At 43.9% G+C, this 26,348-nt stretch overlaps 1 protein-coding gene across 8 annotated transcripts in view; it reads right to left on the minus strand.

Annotated features, from left to right (window-relative positions):
- Positions 1-26,348, minus strand: part of CELSR1 (cadherin EGF LAG seven-pass G-type receptor 1) — a 219,262-nt gene that overhangs the window by 131,916 nt on the left and 60,998 nt on the right. For all 8 annotated transcript variants that reach the window (XM_040343639.1, XM_040343636.1, XM_040343634.1 and 5 more), the window contains exon 2: positions 8,406-9,044. In XM_040343639.1, the coding sequence (XP_040199573.1) occupies positions 8,406-9,044 (639 nt within the window). The remainder of the gene's footprint in view (positions 1-8,405; positions 9,045-26,348) is intronic.

Genomic DNA, 26,348 nt, shown 5'->3' on the forward strand with positions numbered 1-26,348 from the left:
CAACCCCTTCAATCATAGCTCCTTTGTAGGAGGGTGCTACATATACAATAAATGTCACAAGACACCAAAAGAGTTAAAAGGTGTGAGGAATTACTATTGATTGTTGGGAATATCTTCCTGTAGCATGTTAACCTGTTCTTTACCTTTAGGCTGCATTCACACCTTGGCGTACCGAATCGTGGCGTTTTGTCCCGCGAATTGCGGCAACAAATTGCGGCGTTTTGTACCGCGATTTGCGGCGACAAAATGCCGCGATTGTGAATGCAGCTTACCCCCAGGTCCACATCTCCTATGCCGAACGCCGAAAGCCGCCTGAAAAAAAGGTCCGGGACTTGTTTTCAGGTGGCAGGCGTACGGCGTTCGGCGTGGAGATGTGAACCATCTCTATAGAGGGCAATGTAAAATCATCCCTCCAGCGTCTTAGGGGCTGCTGCGGCGTCGCGCTTCAGGCGTATATACGCCTAGGTGTGAACAGCGCCTTTGTGGTGGCAGAGCGGTCACAATGTTTGAGCTTTACCTCTCCTAGATCATGGACTGAAAGCCAAGAATGGGCAACTACTGTTTATTTCCTTTAGCCTAGGTTCACATTGGAGCAATTTGAGAGATCAAATCACATGACAAGTCGCAACCTATTGGCGGAAATGGCACTGTTCCAATCGGTGCGTCACCGATTTTGTGTCACCGCACCGATTTGCAAAAGTACTTCCTGCACTACTTTTGCCGATTTCAGGTGCGACTTCGATAAACATCTGTGTATGAAGCCACACAGATGTCTACGTGAAATCGCGCTGACCTTGCTACTTTCAAATCACGCCGCTTTCAAAGTAGCATTAATGTGAACCAGGGCCCACTGATGGATATTTTGGAGACCTTAAAACAGGGGTGCCCAACCTTTTGAAGAGCGAGGGCCACTTAAGCAACTTGGTAACCAGTCGAGGGCCACAATGAGCGTAGCGGGCGGATGACAGATCACGGATACTCTATAGGCCCTCCGATCCGCCCAGATGGAAGGAGACGAATTGCCTTCTGTTTTTCAGATTGGAGGTAGGCGGGGTAAACGGACATCTGTCGCTCTATAGAGCTGAATTGAGGGTCCCATTTGGTTGTGCTGGTCGTGTGAAAAAGGGCCTAAGGCTGCTTTCACACTGATGTGCTGCGGTTTACCCACACCGCGGGTGCAACGTAGTGCACCTGTGTCTATCCTGCGGGTTAGCTGAACGTTGCCATAGACTCCGCCTGTGGCAAAAGCCGACGCTGTAGAGGAAGCATCGGCTTATGGGGCTCTGCTCCGCAGCCGCTTTCTTCCTCTACCACCAGTTTCATTTACAACACTGATGCTGTGGTATGGCGGGTCGCAACCTGCGATCTGGGCTTGCCAAACTACCATTCCAGAGCAGGAGGTCGCGGGCCACATCAGAGGGCTTCGCGGGCCACATGTGGCCCCCGGGCCACCCCTGCCTTAAAAGATGCAAGTCATGAAGCTGAATACAATGATGCCAATAACCACAGCTGAATTGTTCTGGTCATGGGGTTCAGAAATGCTTACTTAATACATCTGAAAAATGTGACATTAATTTTAGGTAAAAAAAAAAAAAAAAAAACAGAAGTCTGATGACCCCGTAGTCTTGTTACAGAAAAATGCATGTTGTAGATCAGTTTACTCAGTGTTGGTAACACAAGACTGCCAAGATAGGATAACTTTCAACATGTATAAATTACTAATAATTGCAGGGGCCAGGTAAGGACCTTCAAAGTATTGGAAGGAGGAATGGTGACATTAGGCTATGATTATCCCCGGGAGGAAATGGATCAGATATTTTTTAATGTTTGGCTAGGAGCTGAGAATTGTGAACTGAACTCCGTCTCGGTCATGTTCCGTCATCGGTCCTTAGTGAGCCTCATCATAAGGATGACAGATTGTAACATTTTGCAGTGCCATATTTCCAAAATCTTGCCCGTTGACAGAGTAAATGAAATGGAGGGAGTCCCGAGACGGACTCTGCATTCCATCCGGCATTACCACACCAACCAGAATGATTGAACTTCAGCTTCATTCACCGGATGGACAATGGCCCACATTAACATGCGCCGAGTGGCTGCAGCTCACAGCTACAGATAACAACTGTTACAGCATTCTGAACAGAGGCCTGAAAGGCACGGGGAAAACTAGCTTTAATTAATAAAAGGAACAGACGGCCGTGACAGGGGTTCTTAGCCAATTAGGAGATTTTTTTTAAAGAACAATCTACTAGCGATATAAATAAATAAAATTCAAAAAAAGAAAAAAAAAATCAAATATATTGTTCAGCATAGCTTCAGGAGAAAATGATGCAAATCAAAATGGAATAACATATGCAACTCAATAAATGGTTGGGTTATCGCACGTTGTACGTCTTCATTATTCTGTGATCACTTTTCACCTAGATACTGGGAGATGCTGCTGACTTATTATTTTGGTGATGGAAAAAAAAAAAATTCCAAGCAAAAGAAAAACTCTGACATTTCCAATAAGAGCAAAGAGAAGCACTTGAAGTAGAACTATAAGCAAAACTCCCCCCCCCCCATTTTGGACGGAGTAAGGGAGGGTTAAAACCCTGGTCAGATTATTTTTCACCATCTGTGTCCCATTGCAGAGATTTCTCTTCACTTCCTGTCCCATAACCAAACAGGAAGTGAGAGGGAATCCCTACACAAGGGAATTTCTTGGAGACACCCAGTTCACTAGAACTAGTGTCCCCATTGGATGATTTCTCTTCAATTACTTTTCTGGGGACAACCCAAAATTTAAGATTTTCTTTCAATAATAATGGTAAACTGGACAAATAGAAAAGGTGCGCGCAGACAGCAATAAAAACTAACAGGTGTTCCAATTCATCTCCACTCCATTCAAAACAAAAAAAAAAAGTTTTCCTTTAGTTACAGTATACTTTAAAGTGATTGTTATTAAATGTTTTTAAACTAGACTTTGCAAACATGTTGCAGTGTAACCTCGGATTGAGAGGAACGCGGTTAACAAGCGTTTCACAATACAAGCAGTGCATTTTTAAAAATCATAACTCAGTTTGTGAGTGTTGTCTCGCAAAACGAGCAGGATTCAGGCCAAAGCGGTGTGCAGTACCGCGTTTGGCCTGAGGCGATTCCAGACGATTGGCGCCGTTCGGAGCTGCTCGGAAAGACACAGAAATACTCAGTTCCCGAGCCTTCCAAGGTTTGCTGAGCTGTCCTCGGGCCTTTCCGGCTGTTTCCAAGGCTCTCCGACACCCCCACCTCTGGCCGCATGTGGTATTGCATGCCATTGAAGTCAATGTGGAACAAAATTATTTTAGTTTCCATCGACTTTAATGGGGAAACTCACTTTGATATGCGAGTACTTTGGATTACGAGCATTCTCCTGGAACGGATTATGCTCGTAATCCGAGGTTCCACTGTAATTACCTCCTCTGTGCAGTGGTTTTGCAGAGCAGCCTGGAACCTCCTCTTCTCTGGTCCCTCTTTGCTGCTCCTGGCCCCTCCCTTCTATCGAGTGCCCCCGCAGTCAGCAGCTTTCTATGGGGGCATTGGAGTAAAGCCACAGCTCCGTGTAGCCATTCACACACACAGAGCCCCTCCCTGGTCCTGCCCCCTCTCCCCCCTGATTGGCTGACTGACTTTGATTGACAGCACCGGGAGCCAATGGTTCCGCAGCTGTGTCTCAGCCAATTAAGAGGAGTGTCACGGACGGCTTAGACATTAAGGGACATTGCTGGAGAGAAATGAGGCTCAGGTAAGTATTAGGGGGGTGCTGGGGAGGCTGCTACACAATTTTTTATTTATTTTTTCTTAGTGCATAGAATGCATTAAGATAAAAAGCCTTCTGCCTTGACTACTCCTTTAAGAGGGATTAAAGCACCTGACTGTTTTTACTGCTGTCTGTTTCCCTATTAACCAGTTGAGCTCCTTGGACGTACTATGTACATCCAAATAGCGAACACTTAATCACAAGCTGTCCGGTTTTGGTTTTGTTCAGCGGGCGACCGGCTTCAAAGTGAAAGTGATGCAGCAGCTCCATAGCTGCCGACCACTTTCACACAGCAGCGCGGTGCCCTCCTCCAACCCTGGTTTCCGGGTTGTCCTGCACTCCCTGGAGCACATCCGCCAGCTAGGGTAGAAAGATTGCATTGAGACCAAGGAAAATCCATACTTCGATCTCACATGCAAACAGTAAAACCAAAAGTGATGTCACTTGCAGAAAATCCATGTAGCCCCACACATACGCAAGGCATGTAAGCCGCGGTCGCACCACACATGTGGCATATCGCAACAAATGTCAGAGTGAGAAAAATAATTCTTGCCCAAGCCACTAGCGAACTCTAAACTGATGAGCTGTAAAGGCTTTTAAAGCATCACCTATGGGAGGAGCTGCGGTGGCTCAACGCGATTGGCACTGTGCTGACAAGCCATTCACCTCTGCAGCTAGAGGTTCGGATCCCGGTCTCGGCTTCATGTGAATTGAGTTTGGTGGTCTCAGCCCGGCTCCCGGTGGGTGTGCTATGCAAGGTAAGCCTGTGCTTAGTACGCCCACCCCCCTCCCACAAAAACCACCACACCTACACACGCACTCTAAATTGGGTTAACACACGCACTTTGACCACGCGGTCTCTAAAAGAGAGGCGAAGGACTATGGGGGCTGGTTGAGCGGGCTAATCCTCTCACTCCCTTATAGGGAGTCCCTCTGCCCCGTTGGGCTTCAAAGCGGAGCAGGTAGGGCGGGCTGTGTGGGAGGACCCCCTCACACACCCGCCATTGCCACCCGGGGCATGGAGAAAGGTGGCAGATTGCCTCTGGGGGAGGCCTGCCTACTCCCAACTCCTGCAGTCCGGCTCCTCTCTCGAGTACACGCACAAAAAACACTTAAAAAAAAAAAAATGAAAAAAAAAAAAAAAAAAAAAAGCATCACCTATGGGGATTTTTGGACAGCATTGTTTTTGGCGACATTGCGGTGGAATGTTTGCTATCCATTCACTGTATTTATTGGCGTATAACACTTTTTACCCTGAAAATAGAGGGTAAACTGTGCCTGCGCGTTATACGCAGGGGGCTGTGGAAAGTTTTTTTCCTGAAACTTTCCTCTTTTTTTTTTTTTTTTTTAAGTGTATTTTGTGCGTGTACTCGAGAGAGGAGCCGGACTGCAGGAGTTGGGAGTAGGCAGGCCTCCCCCAGAGGCAATCTGCCACCTTTCTCCATGCCCCGGGTGGCAATGGCGGGTGTGTGAGGGGGTCCTCTCACACAGCCCGCCCTACCTGCTCCTGGAGTGAGAGGATTAGCCCGCTCAACCAGCCCCGTTAGTCCTTCTCCTCTCTTTTTAGAGGCCGCGTGGTCAAAGTGCGGGGGGTGGGCGTACTAAGCGCAGGCTTACCTCGCATAGCACACCCACCGGGAGCCGGGCTGAGACCACCAAACTCAATTCACATGAATGAATGAGAAACTTATATAGCGCGACACATGCGAACTTAATCGCCTCTGGGCACTTGATGTACCTGACTCTTTTGATATCAAAAGAGATGAGTTTTGATCTTTTTCCTGAAGGCTAAGTGGTTCTCCTCCAACCGAATGCTGGTTGTTAAAGCGTTCCATAGTCTGGGACCTTGGACCGCGAATCTTCTATCTCCTTTGGTTTTGTAGTTGGCTTTCGGTATCTGAAGAAGATTTTGATTGGTGGATCGCAGAATGCGATTGGGATTATGGGCTTTTATTTTTTTGCATAGATAATGGGGAGCATTCCCATGAATACATCTATGGGTTAGACAGAGTGCTTTAAAAGCAATTCTGTCTTTTACTGGTAACCAATGAAGGGTTCTCAGTGAAGGTGAGATTGATTCCCAGGGCTTTTTCCCGGTCACTAGTCTGGCGGCCGTATTTTGAACGACTTGCAGACGAGCGATTTGGTACTTTGGGAGTCCGAGGTAAAGGGCATTTGCATAGTCCAGGCTACATGTAGCCGAGACCGGGATCCGAACCCCTAGCTGCAGAGGTGAATGGCTTGTCAGCGCAGTACAAATCGCGTTGAGCCACCGCAGCTCCCTTGAAACTTTCCTCTTAAAGTTAGCGTGCGTGTAATATTCCTGTGCGTGTTATACGCCGATAAATACGGTACTTGATGCAACCTCATTTTCTATATTTTAACCAAAAATAGGTATTGTATGGCGTGGTTTTGCACTAAAATTTACTATATTTTTTGTATGCGGCTCTGGAGCCGAACTGGTTAAGGAGATTCATCTTCTCTATTTGTCAGGTTTACCATTATAGTGAAGGTAAAAGAGAAACCCAAAATTTGGGTTGTCCCCAGAAAAGTATTAGTGTGGAAATTTTCCAATGGGGACACCAATTCCGGTGACCTGGGGAGGTCCCCAAGGGATTGCCTTAATCTCCAGAGATTTCCTCTCACTTCCTGTTTGGCTATGGGACAGGTAGTGAAGGGAAATCTCCGAAATGGGGCACAGATGGTGAAAAAAAATTGATAAAAGGCTATAACGCTCCGATACTCTATCCAAAATGAAAAAAAAAAAAATTAAATAAAAAAAAAAAAAAGTTTTAGCTATAGTTCAAACTAACTACAATCAGGTCAGTTGGACGATTTCTGATTGATTGCTACTCCTAATGCACTTTTCATAAAATCTATTCTCTTTATGCAACTTTACTGAACAAATGTGATAACAGGCATTTTAGACCAAACATCTATAAATTTACATAGAAATGTTACAGTGATGAAAATAAGTATTTGAACACCCTGCTATTTTGCAAGTTCTCCCACTTGGAAATCATGGAGGGGTCTGAAATTGTTATCGTAGGTGCATGTCCACTGTGAGAGACATAATCAAAAAAATAATAATCCAGAAATCACAATGTATGATTTTTTTAACTATTTATTTGTATGATACAGCTGCAAATAAGTATTTGAACACCTGAGAAAATCAATGTTAATATTTGGTACAGTAGCCTTTGTTTGCAATTACAGAGGTCAAACGTTTCTTGTAGTTTTTCACCAGGTTTGCACACACTGGAGGAGGGATTTTGGCCCACTCCTCCACACAGATCTTCTCTAGATCAGTCAGGTTTCTGGGCTGTCGCTGAGAAACACAGAGTTTGAGCTCCCTCCAAAGATTCTCTATTGGGTTTAGGTCTGGAGACTGGCTAGGCCACGCCAGAACCTTAATATGCTTCTTACAGAGCCACTCCTTGGTTATCCTGGCTGTGTGCTTCGGGTCATTGTCATGTTGGAAGACCCAGCCTCGACCTATCTTCAAAGCTCTAACTGAGGGAAGGAGGTTGTTGCCCAAAATCTCGCAATACATGGCCCCGGTCATCCTCTCCTTAATACAGTGCAGTCGCCCTGTCCCATGTGCAGAAAAACACCCCCAAAGCATGATGCTACCACCCCCATGCTTCACAGTAGGGATGGTGTTCTTGGGATGGTACTCATCATTCTTCTTCCTCCAAACACGGTTAGTGGAATTATGACCAAAAAGTTCTATTTTGGTCTCATCTGACCACATGACTTTCTCCCATGACTCCTCTGGATCATCCAAATGGTCATTGGCAAACTTAAGACGGGCCTTGACATATGCTGGTTTAAGCAGGGGAACCTTCCGTGCCATGCATGATTTCAAACCATGACATCTTAGTGTATTACCAACAGTAACCTTGGAAACGGTGGTCCCAGCTCTTTTCAGGTCATTGACCAGCTCCTCCCGTGTAGTCCTGGGCTGATTTCTCACCTTTCTTAGGATCATTGAGACCCCACGAGGTGAGATTTTGCATGGAGCCCCAGTCCGAGGGAGATTGACAGTCATGTTTAGCTTCTTCCATTTTCTAATGATTGCTCCAACAGTGGACCTTTTTTCACCAAGCTGCTTGACAATTTCCCCGTAGCCCTTTCCAGCCTTGTGGAGGTGTACAATTTTGTCTCTAGTGTCTTTGGACAGCTCTTTGGTCTTGGCCATGTTAGTAGTTGGATTCTTACTGATTGTATGGGGTGGACAGGTGTCTTTATGCAGCTAATGACCTCAAACAGGTGCATCTAATTTAGGATAATAAATGGAGTGGAGGTGGACATTTTAAAGGCAGACTAACAGGTCTTTGAGGGTCAGAATTCTAGCTGATAGACAGGTGTTCAAATACTTATTTGCAGCTGTATCATACAAATAAATAGTTAAAAAATCATAAATTGTGATTTCTGGAATTTTTTTTTTTGATTATGTCTCTCACAGTGGACATGCACCTACGATGACAATTTCAGACCCCTCCATGATTTCCAAGTGGGAGAACTTGCAAAATAGCAGGGTGTTCAAATACTTATTTTCCTCACTGTATATGCTTTATTAATGGATAAATATAGAAGGTAATGTGTAAAGTATACATTGACATACCTGTGTATTCTTCATTGCACTCACAAGAATATCCACCTTCTCTACTTCGACACAGTCCGTTCTTGCCACAAGGGTTGGAATAACAGAGATCGATCTCTGTTTCACAATAGTCCCCAGTAAATCCAGGTGGGCAACGGCAGCGTAATCCATTGATTGGGTGAATAGGTCGAAAAAGCACTGTATTGGAACTTATGAAAGGGGCGGAGCTATCAAACTTCAGCACCGATACACATTTCATGTAATTCTCACAAGGTTCCCTGAGACATATATTATCATCAAATGGCAGGACACGCTGGGTGGAAATCATGGTGAGCAAGGTCCTGTTCAGATAAATTTGTTCCTGTAAATCCTCGGAATGGAAGAACTTGTTGCGGACTCCTCCAGGAAGTAGGGCAGAGAATGTCACATTTAGGATGTTGGAACTTACATCAGTATCATTCTGAATATTAAAGACAAAAATGCCCTCCTTGGCAGTGGACAGCACAGTTGCCACCCCTTCCACAAATAGTGATAGGAGCGGAGACAGAAACTTCTCCTGGGACATATTTTCCAGTCGGACCGTGATGCTATTGGTCAGCATGTCATCTGTGATGATTGTAACACGTAGAGTGCAGTGAGCAGTAACGGTATGAACTCCATCTGGAGAGGGAAGGGAAAAAAAAAATATGAGTACATCACAAACACTTCAGGGTATATGACAAGCAATAAAAAGTAAACCTTAAAATTAAGAAAAAAGGGCACAAGTGCAAAATAAAAGCCTAAAACAAACACAATTGTTAGTACTTATTAGAGTTGTATGCTGACCTACTGTAGTGACTTTAGAGCAGTATTTAGCTATTTACCTTAAAATATATCTAAAGCCAAAACTTTTTCTTTCTTTGTATTCCGACAGCAGAGAGACTTCCCTGTCATCAGACTACACTGATCAGCGCTGCAGGCTATAGCCTGCAACACTGATCAACAGGTGGTTTTTCCAACAGAGCGATTGTACAGTAGTCGATCGGACCGTTCCCATACTTATCAAAATTTAAAGGCAAAATTAAATCTACCATCATTTTATTATGCCATCTGCAAGGAGATTTCCCTCCCTTAAGCTCAGGAAAATAACGGACATAAAAAAAAAAACAATAAAAACCAACAGTGGCTATAACCTCCACTGTAAAACAGTTGTATTTTGTATACTGTCTAATACTCCAATTGAAGTTCCTGTAATAAGGCCAAATACAAAATGTATCCGCTGTGTGGGAACATCCGGAACAAAATTGCACGTGCTTGCTTATAAAGCCTTTATTGAGCCAATATATCCTATTGTATACGTGATCTCAATGAATCTTCTAAAAAATCATTTTGAAAAATAAAAAGGCTAGATGTTTTACAGGCATTACCATGAGAGAAGTTGCCCCTTATTAAAGGCCCTGTAGGCACCTTACAAGCCATCAGGGTTGTATTTACACATTATGCTGCCCTACGCCTACCAGAATCACGATAGTCCTTTTATACAAATGCTGCCTCCTTTGTCACAAGATCGTTATGGCAAGAACCACTACTAAGATGGGCTTTGGGGGCAGCAGGGCATCTTCTTTATATGCAGAACTACTTTAACAATGCCGCTCACCAAATGGCCAAAAGAGGGATCATTTTATGTTTCCTGAGCTATAAAAAACCTTCTTATTTTTCACCTTCCTCTACAGCAGTGGTCTCCAAACTGCGGCCCAAGGGCCAGATGTGGCCCTTTGCTTGCCTTTACCTGGCCCTTGGGGCACTATTCCTCGCACTGATACACTATTTTGCCATCTGACACCAAAAATGGAGCAAATATGGACACAAATAATGAGGACTCTATTCTCCCCTAGGATACCAACAGTGGAGCACTATCCCCCCCCCCCCCCCCCCACAATATCAAATGTGGTGATGTATACTCCCACTGGTGCTAGAATTTCTTCTACTCCTGCTGGCCACCATCTGGCCCTTCTAAAGTCTGACCGGCCCTTTGTTTAAAATGTTTGGAGACCTCTGCTCTACAGTACACTTGAGCAATTTAGCCACATGCATTTATATATTGAGAGAAAAGATAAGTGAAAAGGGGAATTTATTACAATTTGTACATTTGAGGCTTAGTGCGATTGGCACTGCGCTGACAAGCCATTCACCTCTGCAGCTAGGGGTTCGGATCCCGTTCTCGGGTACATGTGAATTGAGTTTGGTGGTCTCAGCCCGGCTCCCGGTGGGTGTGCTATGCGAGGTAAGCCTGCGCTTAGTACGCCCACCCCCCTCCCACAATAACCACCACACTTACACGCACTCGAAATTGGGTTAACATGCACGCACTTTGACCACGCGGTCTCTAAAAAAAGAGAGGCTAAGGACTAACGGGGCTGGTTGAGGGGCAAATCCTCTCACTCCCTTATAGGGAGTCCCTCTGCCCTGTTGGGCTTCAAAGCGGAGCAGGTAGTGTGGGAGGACCCCCTCACACACCCGCCATTGCCACCCGGGGCATGGAGAAAGGTGGCAGATTGCCTCTGGGGGAGGCCTGCCTACTCCCAACTCCTGCAGTCCGGCTCCTCTCTCGAGTACACGCACAAAAATACACTTAAAAAAATAAATAAATAAAACAGCCCTCCTGCCCATATAAAAGTATACATACTACCTTTAGCCACAAAATTAAAACATCAATACAAGAAAAACAAATGGAAATGTTATAATGACAGCAAAGCCTGTAATGTATTCCAAATAAAAAAAAAAAAAAAAAAATAAGATAATCTACAATATGGCAACATCCATATTTTGGCCTGAATACGTGTAATTTACTATACTGGACACAGATTTTCAATATAGTGCTGAATACAAACGCTGCATCTGTATAAATGCTGTAAATATACAGTACAAAAACAAAGAGTTTACCCATTTCAGATGTATATTTAGTTAGGTCTATGACATAATACACTAGTATAAAAGTTGCCAATATTAGAACAAGAACTAATCAGGATTCCAACATGAAAAGTGAAGTGACAAATGGCAAAGCTCTCCTTAATCCTAGAAAATAAAAATGAATTGTTCCGGTGTCTCTAACCAGGCTGCTCCTCCACAACCCCCTAGTGCGAGAATTCATAACATGTTATGACTAAAAAGACCCCACAGCAGAATTCCACACGTCAGAGACACGCCACAAAGGGCACCTCCAACACACATCCAACAAGAGAAACTAACCCATTAGGTTTATCCTTACAACTCAAGGACAGACAGACTTTACAACAGATAAGCAAAACTGTTTTTACATTCAAAAGTAAAAAAAAATAAAAAAAAAATTCCCCCCCTCTGACTGAATTTTTCTTTAATAGGACTTTATCTTTGAAGCAAATTGCTGGTGATATTTTCTGGTTAAGAATCCACAAACAGAGCAGAATACATACATGAATTCAGGCAATTTTAGTGAAGAATTCATTGAGAATGTTTACGTTAAATTAAAAAAAAAAAAAAAAAAAAAAAAGAACAAAGAATTTCTAACGGTGGCTGCTGTGGTTTCTTAGTTAGTCCTAAAATTAAACTGTTGTATTTATAAAAAAGATAAGTCACTGTATACGAAATATTAGTCCCTACGATTTCTCGTGGCGACGGGCTCCACAATGCTTAAACTAAATAAAGCATAGTACAAGGGGAATTCTCCGGGGAGTAAAGCTCAGAAGGGGCATACATGAAAGATATATATACACAATTTTGTATCAATGTTTCTGGGATTCCTATATATATTTTACTGATGGTTAACAAGCTGTCATCCTATCTTTGCAGCAATAAGATTTATTTGGTTAGTAGCCTCTACAATTGAGAGCAGCACTTGGCGGCATCTTCAAGTATCTTGGCTCATCCTGCCCTCCTCCATTTACTGGCTCCAGATTAAATCATTGTAATCGCTGCTTCTCAGCATCTCCTCCATTAGCAGATCATATCCATATATCTTCCTTTATTTCTTAACTATGGTCTAGGGAGTCCCGGCTATGTCCAACGCATTTGGATTACCAGAAAACACGTACAGTAAGGCAATGTTTATTTGCTGAAGTTAAAAACGGCAAAGTGTCAAATGAATCCAATTGGATGTGAAACAATCATATCAGATTGTATGCTCATGCAAGTATATCTCATGCAAGTATATCTCCACACAAAACATTCCTTTTACCTTTGGATGAACAGAGAATCAAACTAATGCATCGTACACACGATCAGGCTTTTGCCCGACCAAACTCACATCGGAATTTCATTGCAGCAAAAGAGAACGTGTTCTCTATGTAAACTCCGATGGAATTCCTGGAAATATCCGATGGAAAAATTCCGATGTGCTCACACACGGTCGGAATTTCCGATGGACTTTTTTCATCAGAAATTCCAATCGGGTGTACGAGGCATCACACTGTTGTGCAAGTGAAAAAAAATTACTAAGTAACGCATGCTGCACATTTAGGAGCACTCATTGAGGTCTATGGAAGCAAAAGCCACCTGAATTAACTCAATTCAGATTCCACATGTTGAGGGTAGTAGTCGGAAAACAAGCTGAAATGTGCAAGTGTGAATGGAGGCTTAGCTCCCCATGCCCAACAAAAACACTTTTAAAATTGATACAAATGAATGCATTACTTTTTAATTAATTCAGGTTTTTCCTTTCTTCAGGAAAGGTTACTGTGCAGGAGCAAAATGGGAGGATGTAAACAGGCAGCACATGTTACATTGAAAGTATTTGCCATGGGAAGGTGAGGGCTACATTTCCCATTATTCCATGGGAATGCACTGACCGAGTGCGAAACGTCAGCTTTTCTTTTGTTGTGCTGTTTTTTGCTGTGGCATGTATTTTGTGATTTTTAATTAAAGGAGGAGTTTTTTTGGAGTGCAGCTGTCCCAGCTTTTTTCCTTCATCCTAACCTGGGCGGTGGACAGTGTTGTGCTGGGTAGGACAGCAATTTGTTTAGCTGCCAATAATGTCTGGTGCCCGGTGCCGTGCAGTCATACTGGCCCACGGTACGCATGCCACTGCTCTTCTCAAGTGGATTGCTAAGATTACATGTTTTCTGGCTGGAGCTCAGCTTTAAAGTATCACTAAAGGCAAACTTTTTTTCTAGTTTTGGATAGAATAGAGATGGATTCAAACAGAGCTTGACAGATTTGCTTTGAATCTAAGAGCCAGCTAAAAAAAAGTTAGTAGTAGTTAGTAGTAAACAGGAACACCAGTGTTTAGACTGCATTTGCATCACATTCACAGCTCACTACGTTTAAGTATATTTCAGATCTGTCAGTTAGGAGAGAATTAGTCTAAACGTGTCAGGACACACTACTACACAAGCCCTGGTTCACACTAGTGGGGCTTTAAAATCATGCTACTTCAGTGCGATTTCAAAGCCACAGATCAGTGCAATTTGGATCAGCAAATTTCATTGTGGCTTGCGACTTAATTTAACAGAAGTCAATGCAAGTCGCAATGAAATTGCAGAAAAGTGGTGCAGGAACCTTTTTCAAAGTCACTGCGAGTCCCAAGTAGTAGAGAAATTGAATGGACAGCCGCACTCCAAAAAACCTTGATGGTTGTCTTTATTATAAAACAGATAAAAAATAGCACTACAAAACACAGCAAAAGATGGAGATAGCAGCCTACGCGTTTCACACTATCAGTTAGTGCTTAATCATGGCTAGCATGTATGTGAAAACACTTAATATACATGATCTCTACAAAAAATTGCTCACACCTGAGCGGTTTAGATGTGAGGCTTTAAAAATAAAAGTCCAGCATGTCGCATCTTTGATGCGCTTTAATCAAAACACATGATCTTTAGAAGTAACTTGCCTATAACGCTACACACGGAATACTCACTGCACAGATGTGATCCAGCCCTAAGCTAAGAGAACAAAACAATTACGTTGACAGAAATCTAATAAACAGTTTCCACGTTCAAAATATTTTTGTTTCCACTCTGTATTCATTACTTTCCTGTTTTTCTTAGAACTATTCCATTTATGTTTTTTTTATCATGTTACACGACTCGGTTAGTGAAAAGGTGATTATGCTGTATATCAATCCAAGCATTATCTATGAACAGCTCTGCTCCTCTCAGCAGGTGCCTTCAGACCTATTAGTGAAATGCCTCACACACCAGATCTGCTTATCATGGCCAAAAACCACATAAACAACTTTTGTTTGAACTGGCTAGTGACATTTATGTCATCAGCATGAAGGTGCATGTCACATTACAAAGGAGTGGGGGGAAACCATTGTTAGTTTTGGAAAGCTTCCATTAAAGCTGTGCATAACAACCTCATCATAAAACATGGATTTCCCGTCTCCAAACCGGCCCCATATGATGATCGGCTATTTTACAGAATGGGATTTGCCATAAATTGGTAAGGTGAAGGCAAACTAACACCAACATCTAATGAACAATATCTGGTAAATGCAATGTATCCCTTCTAATAACAATCCCTCAGATATAAATACAGGCCACGCAGCTTACAAGTTCTGCCTAGCTGAATATCTTTTTGGGGTGCAAGCTTTCATAAACTAAACTAAAATTTCCCATCAGGCAGATATGAAACAATTCCTCAAGCTTGCACCCCAAAATACATTCCTCACCAAAGAAAAATATTGGGGGTTATTTACGAAAAGCAAATCCACTTTGCACTTTGGGGTGCAAGCTTGAGGAACATGGACATGCAAGGAAAATAAAAAAACATAATTTTAGCACTACAAGTGCAAAGTGCACTTGCAAGTGCAGTCATTGTAGATCCGAGGGGGACATGCAAGGAAAATAAAAAAACATAATTGGATAATAAAATCAGCAGAACTTCCCCTCATTTCAGATCTACCCCTCAGATTTACAGAGACTAAACTTCCAAGTGCAATTTCAAGTGCACTTTGCACTCGTAGTGCAAAGTGGATTTGCCTTTGGTAAATAACCCCCATTGTCTACAATGTTCCTTCCATAGTGCCATCTATTGATTCTTAGGCAGTTCATGCTAAATCACAAAAAGCACTTCTGCAGGGGACTTGGTAATAGGAGCACAGTGCCGGAAACATGCGCTCTCAGGACATATAGAACACTTAGCCAGGTACATGCTGAGGGCAAAGGGCATTTTACCAGGCACATGCTGAGGGCAAAAGGCATTCTACCAGGGACATGCCAAGCATACATGGGGGGATTAATAAAGCTGCTGTGTCACTTTTCTGACATTACCACTCAGTAATGAATTGCACCAAATTCCAAATTTGTGACGCATTTGCGACGGTTTTGGTTTCGACAGCAACTCCTGCACCAAATTCAGGTAGTTCTAAAATGTGGTACTTCTACATTTTAAAAGCAAAATATGTCGCCAGCACACCAAGGATCTCCAGGGTGGGTGCAAAGCTTTAATCAGCGATCAGACGGTTACAGCAGATAGCAAAGTTTCAGAGCCACGCAGGCATGTGAGCGATTCATTAGGTATTGGTGGTCATTTACGAATGGCAAATCCACTTTGCACTACAAGTGCACTTGGAAGTTCAGTTGCTGTAAATCTGAGGGGAAGATCTGAAATGAGGGGAAGCTCTGCTGGTTTTATTATTCAATCATGTGCAAGCTAAAATGTTGTTTATTTTCTTTGCATGTCCCCCCTCAGATCTACAGCGACTGCACTTCCAAGTGCACTTGTAGTGCAAAGCAGATTTGCCTTTTGTAAATATCCCCCATTGTGTCGCAATGAATACACCAAAAGTAAAAAGTGGAGCTAATTATTAGACCAACTCCCTGGAATTCATAGAGCGGTGCAGACAGATTTTGAGAAAGTGTTGTGGTATTCTGACCATAGACACATCACAGTCTATTCTATGCCAAGGAAATGCTTAGCGTGTGTGTTGTGACAGAGTAGACAAGCAGGCTCACATTGTGATAGGTGATGCCTCCCATGTTATGACATACCAGCATGCTATGAGGAGATAGGCACACATTACAACTATAATTGGCCATACATTGAGTAATTACTCTTTCCTCCTATATACAATATATTTAACTTTATTATGTATACAGATAGACGTAGGCCACATATCACTTACACCACTTGTACATGGCTTGAAATTTAGAATGTCACAAAAAAAATGTTTACAACATGTCACTAACTCATAATGTAAATCACAAAAACGTGTTCTCTACTTTTTCCATTAAATTTTTTTTTAGAAATGTCACCATCTGCTTTTATGTAATCACATGACACAGAAGTGGAGTGCAGCTATCCAGACAGGTGGAGTAAGATCAAACAGAAGTCAAAGCTGAGCTCCAGGCAAGCAGCTAAATGCACCAATGAAATCCATATAAGGGAGTTCTTTTACCTTCAAACTGGTTTGTATTTCCGTCCACACAGCCTGAGATTAAAGTTGGTCATAGATGGATTGAAATTCATCAATTTAGCAAGGACCAGCTGAATTTCGATTCATGTATGGCAGTTCCTGTTCGACAGAAGGCGATTGTTAGAATGTTGGCAAACTTTTCTTGATTAGCAGCTGCAGCCACCGATCATGGAATCCTCGATCACCCTTGCTTGTGTGGATAGAGGAATCGGATTGTTTTAAGACATCTTAGTCCAGACAGCCAGCACAGTGACCTGACTTTACTGCAGCAAGACGTCTCCCAGCCCCAATTTGTGACTGGACTGTGAAAGAGCAGCAACAAGACTGATAGGGTCATCTGTCTGCTCCTTCATCCTTGTCAGCGATGTTAACTATTTCTCTCGACTGTGGTTTAGCATAGTCTAAGTGCCGGTTCACATAGGGGCGACCTGTCCGGTGATTTAGCTGCCCGACAATTCACGTTCCATGCATTGCAATGGAACCGTTCTAACAGGAGCGGCTCAAGTCGCTCCGACCTAGAAAGAGGTTCCTGTACTACTTTGGGGTGACTTCGGAACGGCTTGCATTAAATTCTATACAGAAGTTGCTTTACAAGCTGCGCTGAAGTTGCACTGTATGGGGCGGCTTGAGAGTTGGGCAACTTTAAAGCCGCCCGTATGAACTGGCACCAAGACTCAACCCCCGCAGGCTGCTAATTATTTAAAAAAACGGACATGCCCCATGCAGTCTGCTCTCTCCTTCATATGAACATATTCGAAAAGTTTTAATGCAATGAAAACATCACAAGAATTGCAACGTTTCGAGGCCACGCAGGACCTCTTCGTCAGGCAAGTGATATCTTTTTTATCACTTGCCTGACGAAGAGGTCCTGCGTGGCCTAGAAATGTTGCAATCCTTATGATGTTTTCATTGCATTAAAACTTTTGGACATTTTATACCAGGGGTGGCAAACACAAGGCCCGTGGGCCGGACCTTGTAATGTGGCCCGCACAGCAGCCACCTCATTTTGCCAGAGCGAGCGGCCAGTCTGAGCAGGCATTGATTACAATGTAGAACGAGCGGAGGCGGAGACAGGGCGGAGGAGGGGCGGGCACCAGAGCGGCATTGTAAGCTGTCTTGGCTGCAGAAAGTTCAAGAGCTGCGCAAACGTTTGGCGCTATATAAATCCTGTATATTATTATTATTATTATTATTAATAATCATCATCATAGGTGTGCGCAGCCCATTGCATTAGGGTGTGCACCCCAAAGTTCAAACACACATACGCAATAGAGCAGTGGATTGTGTTAGTAGGAATGAGATTGGTGTCAGTCGTTTTTTATTTTTACAATTTTTTTTTATCATTTTTTCATAAACAAAAATATTATGAACAAATATTTTTTTAAATTGTAACAACATTTTTTTGGGGGATTTTATTTTGTTATTTTTTACAATGTGTTAGGAGCCCCATGGTTGGTGAAATAGCAGAGAAAGGGACGGAGGACAGAGATTTCCCAGTCCCTTTCTCTGTAGTCTCGGCTGCTATGGGGGTTAAGCAGGGGGAATCTGCATTGCACAGGGTGATTAGCGTGTGCCCAGGCACACCTGGCACAACCTGTGTGCACACCTATGATAATAATAAAGAGCTACTTTTGAGCAAAAATCTTCATGTGATGTGGTTCAACACAATTTGTCACATGACAATCACAGCAGAACCACACCGCGCCGTGTTTTCCGGTGCCATTAAAATTAATACAGATATAGATTTTTTTTTTTTAACTGTACTTATAATTAAAGAACAACTTCAGCCTGAATGCTAAATAGAATGGGGAAGGTTGATAAAGAACTGGGGATCTCTCCTTCATTTGGGGTTCTCCATTGGACTGTTAACCCATCGCCACCTGTTTCTCTGATCCCTTTTGTTTAGAAAGGAAGTGAGGAGAATCTCCTCAGAGACAGACAGCAAAAAAAAAAAAAAAAAAAAACACACACACAGGTCGTGTTTTTTTTTGGATAGAATTGGGAAAAAATGTTTTTATCTGGCGTTGAGCAATTAAACTTCAACTCAAGAAGAGGAATGTCATTGCCATTGGATGCAGTGGCGATATCAGTTATCTTTTTCAGACTAAGCACATTTTCTGAAAGTAGAGAAAAATGCCAGTTAATTCTGCCAGAACACCGGTGCCCTTGTAACTTCCGGCAGTGAAAGCTCAGACAATGTTATCATCCCCCCAGTTATTTTCTATGGACTACAGAACACCTTCCCCTATGTTATCAAGATTGGGGGGGGGGGGGAGGCTAGGATGACAATGTTGCTCCTCTGTATGTACGGTACAGTGAGTGATCATTGTAATTCTAGGACAGGAAGAATGTTGCTGGTATGATCAAGTAAAAATAAAAGGAGAATAAAAGAGAAATCGAAACGCAGTCATCATGTCTGAATCAGCAACAAACTATAAAAATATTGTTCTTGGATTTACATACACTGTATGTCTTTCTCTCACTTTTAGTATTTAGTGGTGTTATGGTTATGTACCATGCGATAATATAGACTAATATTAGTGTAATATCTTTGTAGAATATGATACACTGTATAAAAACCTGAATAGCAGAATAACTGCAGGACATGGAAGCATCTTTCAGAGATAGGAAACGGAACCACACAGTGCTATATCCTGCCTAATATGAAATTACCAATGTAATATGCCAATATGGGGGGGGGGGTAATATAGATGGATATGCGCCGTATAATTATGGATATACGCCGTATAATTATGGATATACGCCGTATATAGATGGATATACGCCGTATATAGATGGAAATACGCCGTATATAGATGGAAATACGCCGTATATAGATGGATATACGCCGTATATAGATGGATATACGCCGTATATAGATGGATATGCGCCGTATATAGATGGATATACGCCGTATAATTATGGATATACGCCGTATATAGATGGATATACGCCGTATATAGATGGAAATACGCCGTATATAGATGGAAATACGCCGTATATAGATGGATATACGCCGTATATAGATGGATATACGCCGTATATAGATGGATATACGCCGTATATAGATGGATATACGCCGTATATAGATGGATATACGCCGTATATAGATGGATATACGCCGTATATAGATGGATATACGCCGTGTATAGATGGATATACGCCGTGTATAGATGGATATACGCCATGTATAGATGGATATACGCCGTGTATAGATGGATATACGCCGTATATAGATGGATATACGCCGTATATAGATGGATATACGGCGAAGAGCAAAATAGATTTTCTACAGGCAAAACTCACATTAACAAGCACTAGAATCTTGGTTTAATAAGTTGCAAAAAGGTACGCATGGATGAGATCAAAGAAAAGAACATGAAAGTGGCCACAATGGCCGTCATCAGTGTATACATGAAAACAAAGCACCGACTTGAAGGATTTGTAGGTGGGGGAAGCAGCCAGTCCATTAACATGGAAATGATGGGTTGGGCTCTCTGCAGCTCTACTAGCAGCCGCCACAATCTACACATTACTACAGTAAACACTTCATGTGCAATCTGTGTGTAGAATTCAAGTAAAACTACTCTAAGAAAGCAGATACAAGATACACATCTTCCTTTCCGTCCTGAATAGGATATGGAGCCTGGGGTGTAATCTGCTCAAATAATACACACTACTGTGCAGTGCACATGGATGGTCAGCCTCTCTGGGGAGGGCAGAACTCCGATTGGCTAAGACAAATTCAACCCAGCCAACCAAATTGCTCCTTGTGAAAGCTGGAGCAGTCTGCCATGACTGGGTAGGGTACACAGGGGAACATTCCATAAAAGGACAATCAATAGAACATTATGTGATGTCTGTAGAAGCACAGAGACCCAAACCTCATACAAACACCAGACGACAGATACAAAGACTCACAAATGTTCTGATGGCTCTCTACCAATTGCTACATATTAGACACCAAGTATAGCACTCGAGCAGGTTACAGTAAATGCATGATGTGGGGGGTTTAAAAAAAAAATGCAGGGTTAGTAAAGTTGCTCTTCAAAGTGTCACTAAACTCGTAAAATATATATTATATATTTTGAAGAGGGTGGCTACATTTGTTCTTCATGGTCCCACTGTACGTAAGAACGTAGCCACCCTCTCTTGCTCATTCCTGACACAAACTGGAATCTATGGCAGTGGCGAAGCGTCCATAGTGGGCACAGGAGCGCCGCCCCCTCTCTCCCATGCGCCGTCACTCAGGTGTACAATACATAGAGATTCATGCATTGCATGAATCCATGTATTGTGGCCGCTGCCGCACACTATTCAGATGGCCGGCCCCCTGGTGTGTACCGGCCATCCAAATAACAGCAGTTTGGTGGTGTTTGGAAGTGCCTATCAGAGCCAACGGCTCTGATAGGCTTTCCGATTACAGCCTGTTGGCTCTAAATCGGCTTCCAAATAGTTAACCAGGGGACACAGGGGGTGTACGTTCCCTGGTTAAGGCTGGGTTCACACTACTACACTACTTTCATCCTACTTTGCTCTGTGTTCAATGTTTCCCTATGAGAGCGTCTTGTAGCGTCCTACACAAGTCGGTCCGACTTTGAAAATGCTCCCTGTACTACTTTTGGTCCTACATTGATCCTACTTCAGGCCCATTGAATATCATTGAAGTCGGACCAAAGTAGTATCCTGTTCATGAAAGTAGGATGGATGTAGGACCAATGTAGGATAAATGTAGGACAAATGTAGCAGAGCAAAGTAGGATGAAAGTAGTGTAGTAGTGTGAACCCAGCCTAACACTGACACTTGTCTCAGCCAATCAGGTTCATTAGGTCTGGTTACTGGTAACCTGATTGGCTGAAGCGACATCGAGGGTGGGACTCGGGAGAAGACATCGAGGGAGGGTGGCTGACCCGAGAAAGGTAAGTCCTTGGGGACGGGGGGCAGCAATCTGGCGGTTTTTGAGGGGGCAAACTGGCGGAAATTGATGGGCACAGTGGCGACAATTGATGGCATGGCACAGTGGCGACAATTGATGGCATGGCACAGTGGCTGCGTTTGATGGGCACAGTGAGGCTGCAATTGATTTTTTGCAGGTGTAAATGAGCCCTATAAAAACAAATTGTTGAAAAATAGATCACAGGGCCATCAAGTAGTGGATGTGTATTGATTTGGAGAATTAGGCCCCCTTCAGGTGGGGCAGACTCCAAGAATCCACTCAAAGATCCCCTGCTAATCAGAGCGGGTGGATGGCAGGTCTGTGTTGGCTCAGTTTATGCAGAGCAGACATGGACAGAGCCCACTCTGCTCTATGGTCATCCGGGTGTAAGAAGGACTCTGCTGTCCATGTACACCCAACTAACACTAATCAGCCTATGAAAACAGATCCCCTTGCATTGGTTTTTAGCGGACCGAATCAGAGGTAGGTGGGTAGGTGTAAAACGGACACGAGTCTGTTTACACCTGCAGATCCATAGGGATGGACAGCCCAACCAATCAGGTCCACTTGAAAAAACTAACGGGGAGCCTGATCAGATTGGTCATGTGAAAGGGGCCTAAAGATATTGTTTAGGGCAGGGGTGTCAGGTTGGTTCGTTTTTTGCCAGAAAAATTTGCATTTCGAGAATCAAAATTAGCCACTAACATTTCAAAAGTCGAGCGATTGAGAGTATCGAATGATTTTCTAACTGTGTATGGCTAACCCTATAGTGTTGGTTAATGTAAAATGATAAATTGCTGCCAGCCCCTCTATCACCCACAGCTCTCCTCTCCTCAATAGAAGACTTTATTTAGCACCCAGCACAAATATAAATCTACTTCTCTGTACAAGCATATCACTATACAGGATAAAGGAAGGGAGGTTATAAGGTGCCAGATTTCTACCTGGAATGTACTGTCACTGTGCCTAGGGATGAGCAACAATAAAATGTGACTTGTTTGTATCCATGGAGACTGTATACCGGGGTATGAATGTAACACAAAGATCAGTTTCACCTGATAAGACAGGTAAACGGCAGGCAAAGCAAAAGAAACCTAAGAAAATGTCAAAGTCACCTGTAGAAAAAAGAAAGGCACCGCAGGCAAGGAGATATTTAAGATCAGCCGTACACAAAATGATCCTCTGACGTGTTCAGTTTATATTCAAAATCAGATTGGAGCGTGGCACGCCCTGTGCTTCTAACCGTCACTTCAACTAAACTATGGGCCTCCAGGAAGAAAAACCTGTAGAAAAGTCACCAGCACCTGCAGACCGGCATCATAGTCACAATGCCGAGTAATTCACCGTGAGGGATGCGGGTCAGAGAGAACACGCCAGTACAGGCGCAGTCTCTATATATACAAGTCCAGCGTTTCAGGCAACAGGTGAAAACAATGGATGAGACATGAATGAGCATCCAGCAAACACTGCGCTAAGGTCACCAGTGACCCCGATTAATTTTTCCGGGTCACTGAGAGATACTTCCTAAAATGTGTCCCAGATCTTCCTCTATCGCATGGGTGCTCAACCTGTGGCTCTCCAGCTGTTGCAAAACTACAATTCCCATAATGCCTCAGCCTTTAGGGGAGACATGCTTGTACCTGTCAGCGGCTTGCAATGCCTCATGGGAATTGTAGTTCCGCAACAGCTGGAGAGCCACAGGTTGAGCACCCATGCTCTATCGGGATCATCCACTACATGCAAACATCATAGGACAGCCTCTCTCAACCTTTTCAACACAGAGGAACCCTTGAAATATTTCTCTGGTCTCAGGGAACCCCTGCTAAAAATGAGAAATCTACCTGGCGCCAATGGCAGCAGAGCTGGGGTATCCTGAGAGCGTCGCCACGCATCCCCCCCCCCCACACCCGCGATCTCGCGATCGGGTTCTGCCGCTAATTGAGGCCGCGGCTTTGCGGCCTATGCACCGGGTGGTATGGATGTAGCCGATGATACAAGCAGAGGCTGCGGGCGCTCCACCTCCGGCCGCCTCTCGCCCCGGGGATTTTCTCTGATGGGGCGGTGCCACGGGGAGTCACAGGAAAGGAGCTGGCTGGAGGCTGCACATGCTTTTCGCGCTCTGTGAGATCAAGGTTAAAAAGGTAAGAAGCAAAAAAGACAATACTTTTAAAACCATAACTATATAGGATTTTTGCACTTATGGTTCACACTAGCAACACTGAGTTAGGGCACAGCACAGGCATATTGATATTGTTCACTTTGCAGCCACTGTGCCCATCAATTGTCACCACTGTGCCATCAATTGTCACCACTGTGCCATCAATTGTCACCACTGTGCCATCAATTGTCACCACTGTGCCATGCCATCAAACGCAGCCACTGTGCCATCAATTGTCACCACTGTGCCATCCCATCAAATGCAGTCACTGTGCCATGCCATCAAACGCAGCCACTGTGCCATCAATTGTCACCACTGTGCCATGCCATCAAACGCAGCCACTGTGCCATGCCAAACGCAGCCACTGTGCCATCAATTGTCACCACTGTGCCATGGCATCAAACGCAGCCACTGTGCCATCAATTGTCACCACTGTGCCATGCCATCAAACGCAGCCACTGTGCCATGCCATCAAACGCAGCCACTGTGCCATGCCATCAAACGCAGCCACTGTGCTATCAATTGTCACCACTGTGCCATGCCATCAAACGCAGCCACTGTGCCAATTGTTGCCAGTGTGCCCTTTAATTGTCGTGCTCACTGGTCCCTGCTGTGTTCTGGGAGCTGTGTGTTTCCCAGAACACAACGGGGGGAGGGGGATTCTGGCGTCCAGCCCACAGTCTACCCGCAGACTGCGTGGCCGGAAGTGGGTGCAAAAAAACCTGTCTCCTAACTTTTTTAGCTGGCTCCTAGATTCCAAGCAAATTTGTCAAGCCCTGCTCCCACGTATGTGCAGGAGTTCAATCAATTAAACTCAACATTTATGAAACACTGAGCTGCGCGTGCAAACAGGCAAGTAAAAAACACTAAAAAACACTGCGTACACACAGTCGGAATTTCCGACAACAAATGTAAGATGTGAGCTTTTGGTCAGATATTCCGACTGTGTGTAGGCTCCATCAGACATTTGCTGTCGGAATTTCCGACAAGAAAAATTTGAGAGCTGGTTCTCAATTTTTCCGACAGCAAAAGTTCTTGTTGGAAATTCCAATCGTCTGTATGCAATTCCGAGGCAAAAAAATCCTACGCATGCTCAGAATCATTGAACTTAAATTTTTCTTGGCCCGTCGTAGTCTTGTATGTGACCGCGTGCTTGACGTTTGGAATTTCCGACAACATGTGTGTGACCGTGTGTATGCAAGACAAGTTTGAGCCAACACTCCGCCGGGAAAAAATCCAGTTTTGTCGCCGGAATTTCCGATCGTGTGTGTGCGGCATAAGACTCTTAAAAAAACTGCCCATAAAACATCAGGAACCTTTGGGGGGGCTTTTCAGGTGCTAGGAGTGCGATTTTTTTTAAAGGTCACCTGACAAAAACGCAGCCTCTTCATATTTTTATTTTCCCACACTTCATGCCTGGTAAAAATCAGGTCATGATGAACTAAATCCGACTCAGTGCTGATAAGCAAGCGCATTCTTTGGAATGTTCTAATGAGAATTGTCATACAAAACGTACGGCCAGCTAAAGTGAAAGAAAATTTCTCCAGCAGAGAACTCTATTAAAAAAGAAAAAATGTTGTCTGTACATACAATTAAAGTGATTAAAGGCTCAAGGTTTTTCATCTTAATGCATTTGGGTAACAATTTTTTTTTTTTTTAATAAAATCTGGGTGAAGTTTCCCCCCAGCCCCCTTTATACATATCAATCCAGCAATGTACACAAGTGCAGCGGCTATTGGCTCCTGGTGCTGCAATTACAGCCACTGAGCCAATGAGGAGAGAGTGGGGCCAAGCTGCTCTGTGTGTAGCTTAGGAGTGAGCCTGCTCGAGTGCCCCCATAGCAAGAGGCTTGAGATTGGGGGCACTCAGCAGGGACTGAGGAGTCAGGACCACCAGTGGGGGCAGTGGCAAAGCTAGACATTCCTCCACCCGGGGCAAAGACTCAGTTCACCGCCACCCCAGCACCCAGGACAAGAATGCACTACATATTGAGGTGGCTCAGGCTGAGTTTAATGCTAGGAGTGAGAGGTTCACTATGTATACAGTCAGGGGCTTAGGTATACTTATGCCTCGTTTCCACTGAGCAGATTGGTTCGGTACGGTACGCTATTTTGGGTGTTTCCATTATGAAAGTGTGTCATAAAACCGAACCGTACCGCACCATTCTGGGTCCTGCTTCAGATGTGGGGCCAAAGAAAATGGAACGGTTCGGTTAGGGCGGAGATACAATACATTCCACCGATTGGTGGACACGCTAGGCAATTTTTCTAAACCCTGTATGGCCCCTGACGGTCCAACTTGCAGTGGAAATGCTCACCAGAATAGACCGGACCATTCTCACTGTTCCAAACTGTACCGACCCGAACCGTTCCGCTCAGTGGAAATGAGGCATAAGTCTCCCTTTATATCAATTTCACATCAGGTGCCCCCCCCCCCCTTAAAATCAGTAGTTCCTCCTCTACATCAGAAAACCTCCCACGTCATATGAGGGGTTCC

This window comes from Rana temporaria, chromosome 3 (assembly GCF_905171775.1).
Source record: "Rana temporaria chromosome 3, aRanTem1.1, whole genome shotgun sequence".
In the NCBI taxonomy this organism is placed as follows: domain Eukaryota; kingdom Metazoa; phylum Chordata; class Amphibia; order Anura; family Ranidae; genus Rana; species Rana temporaria.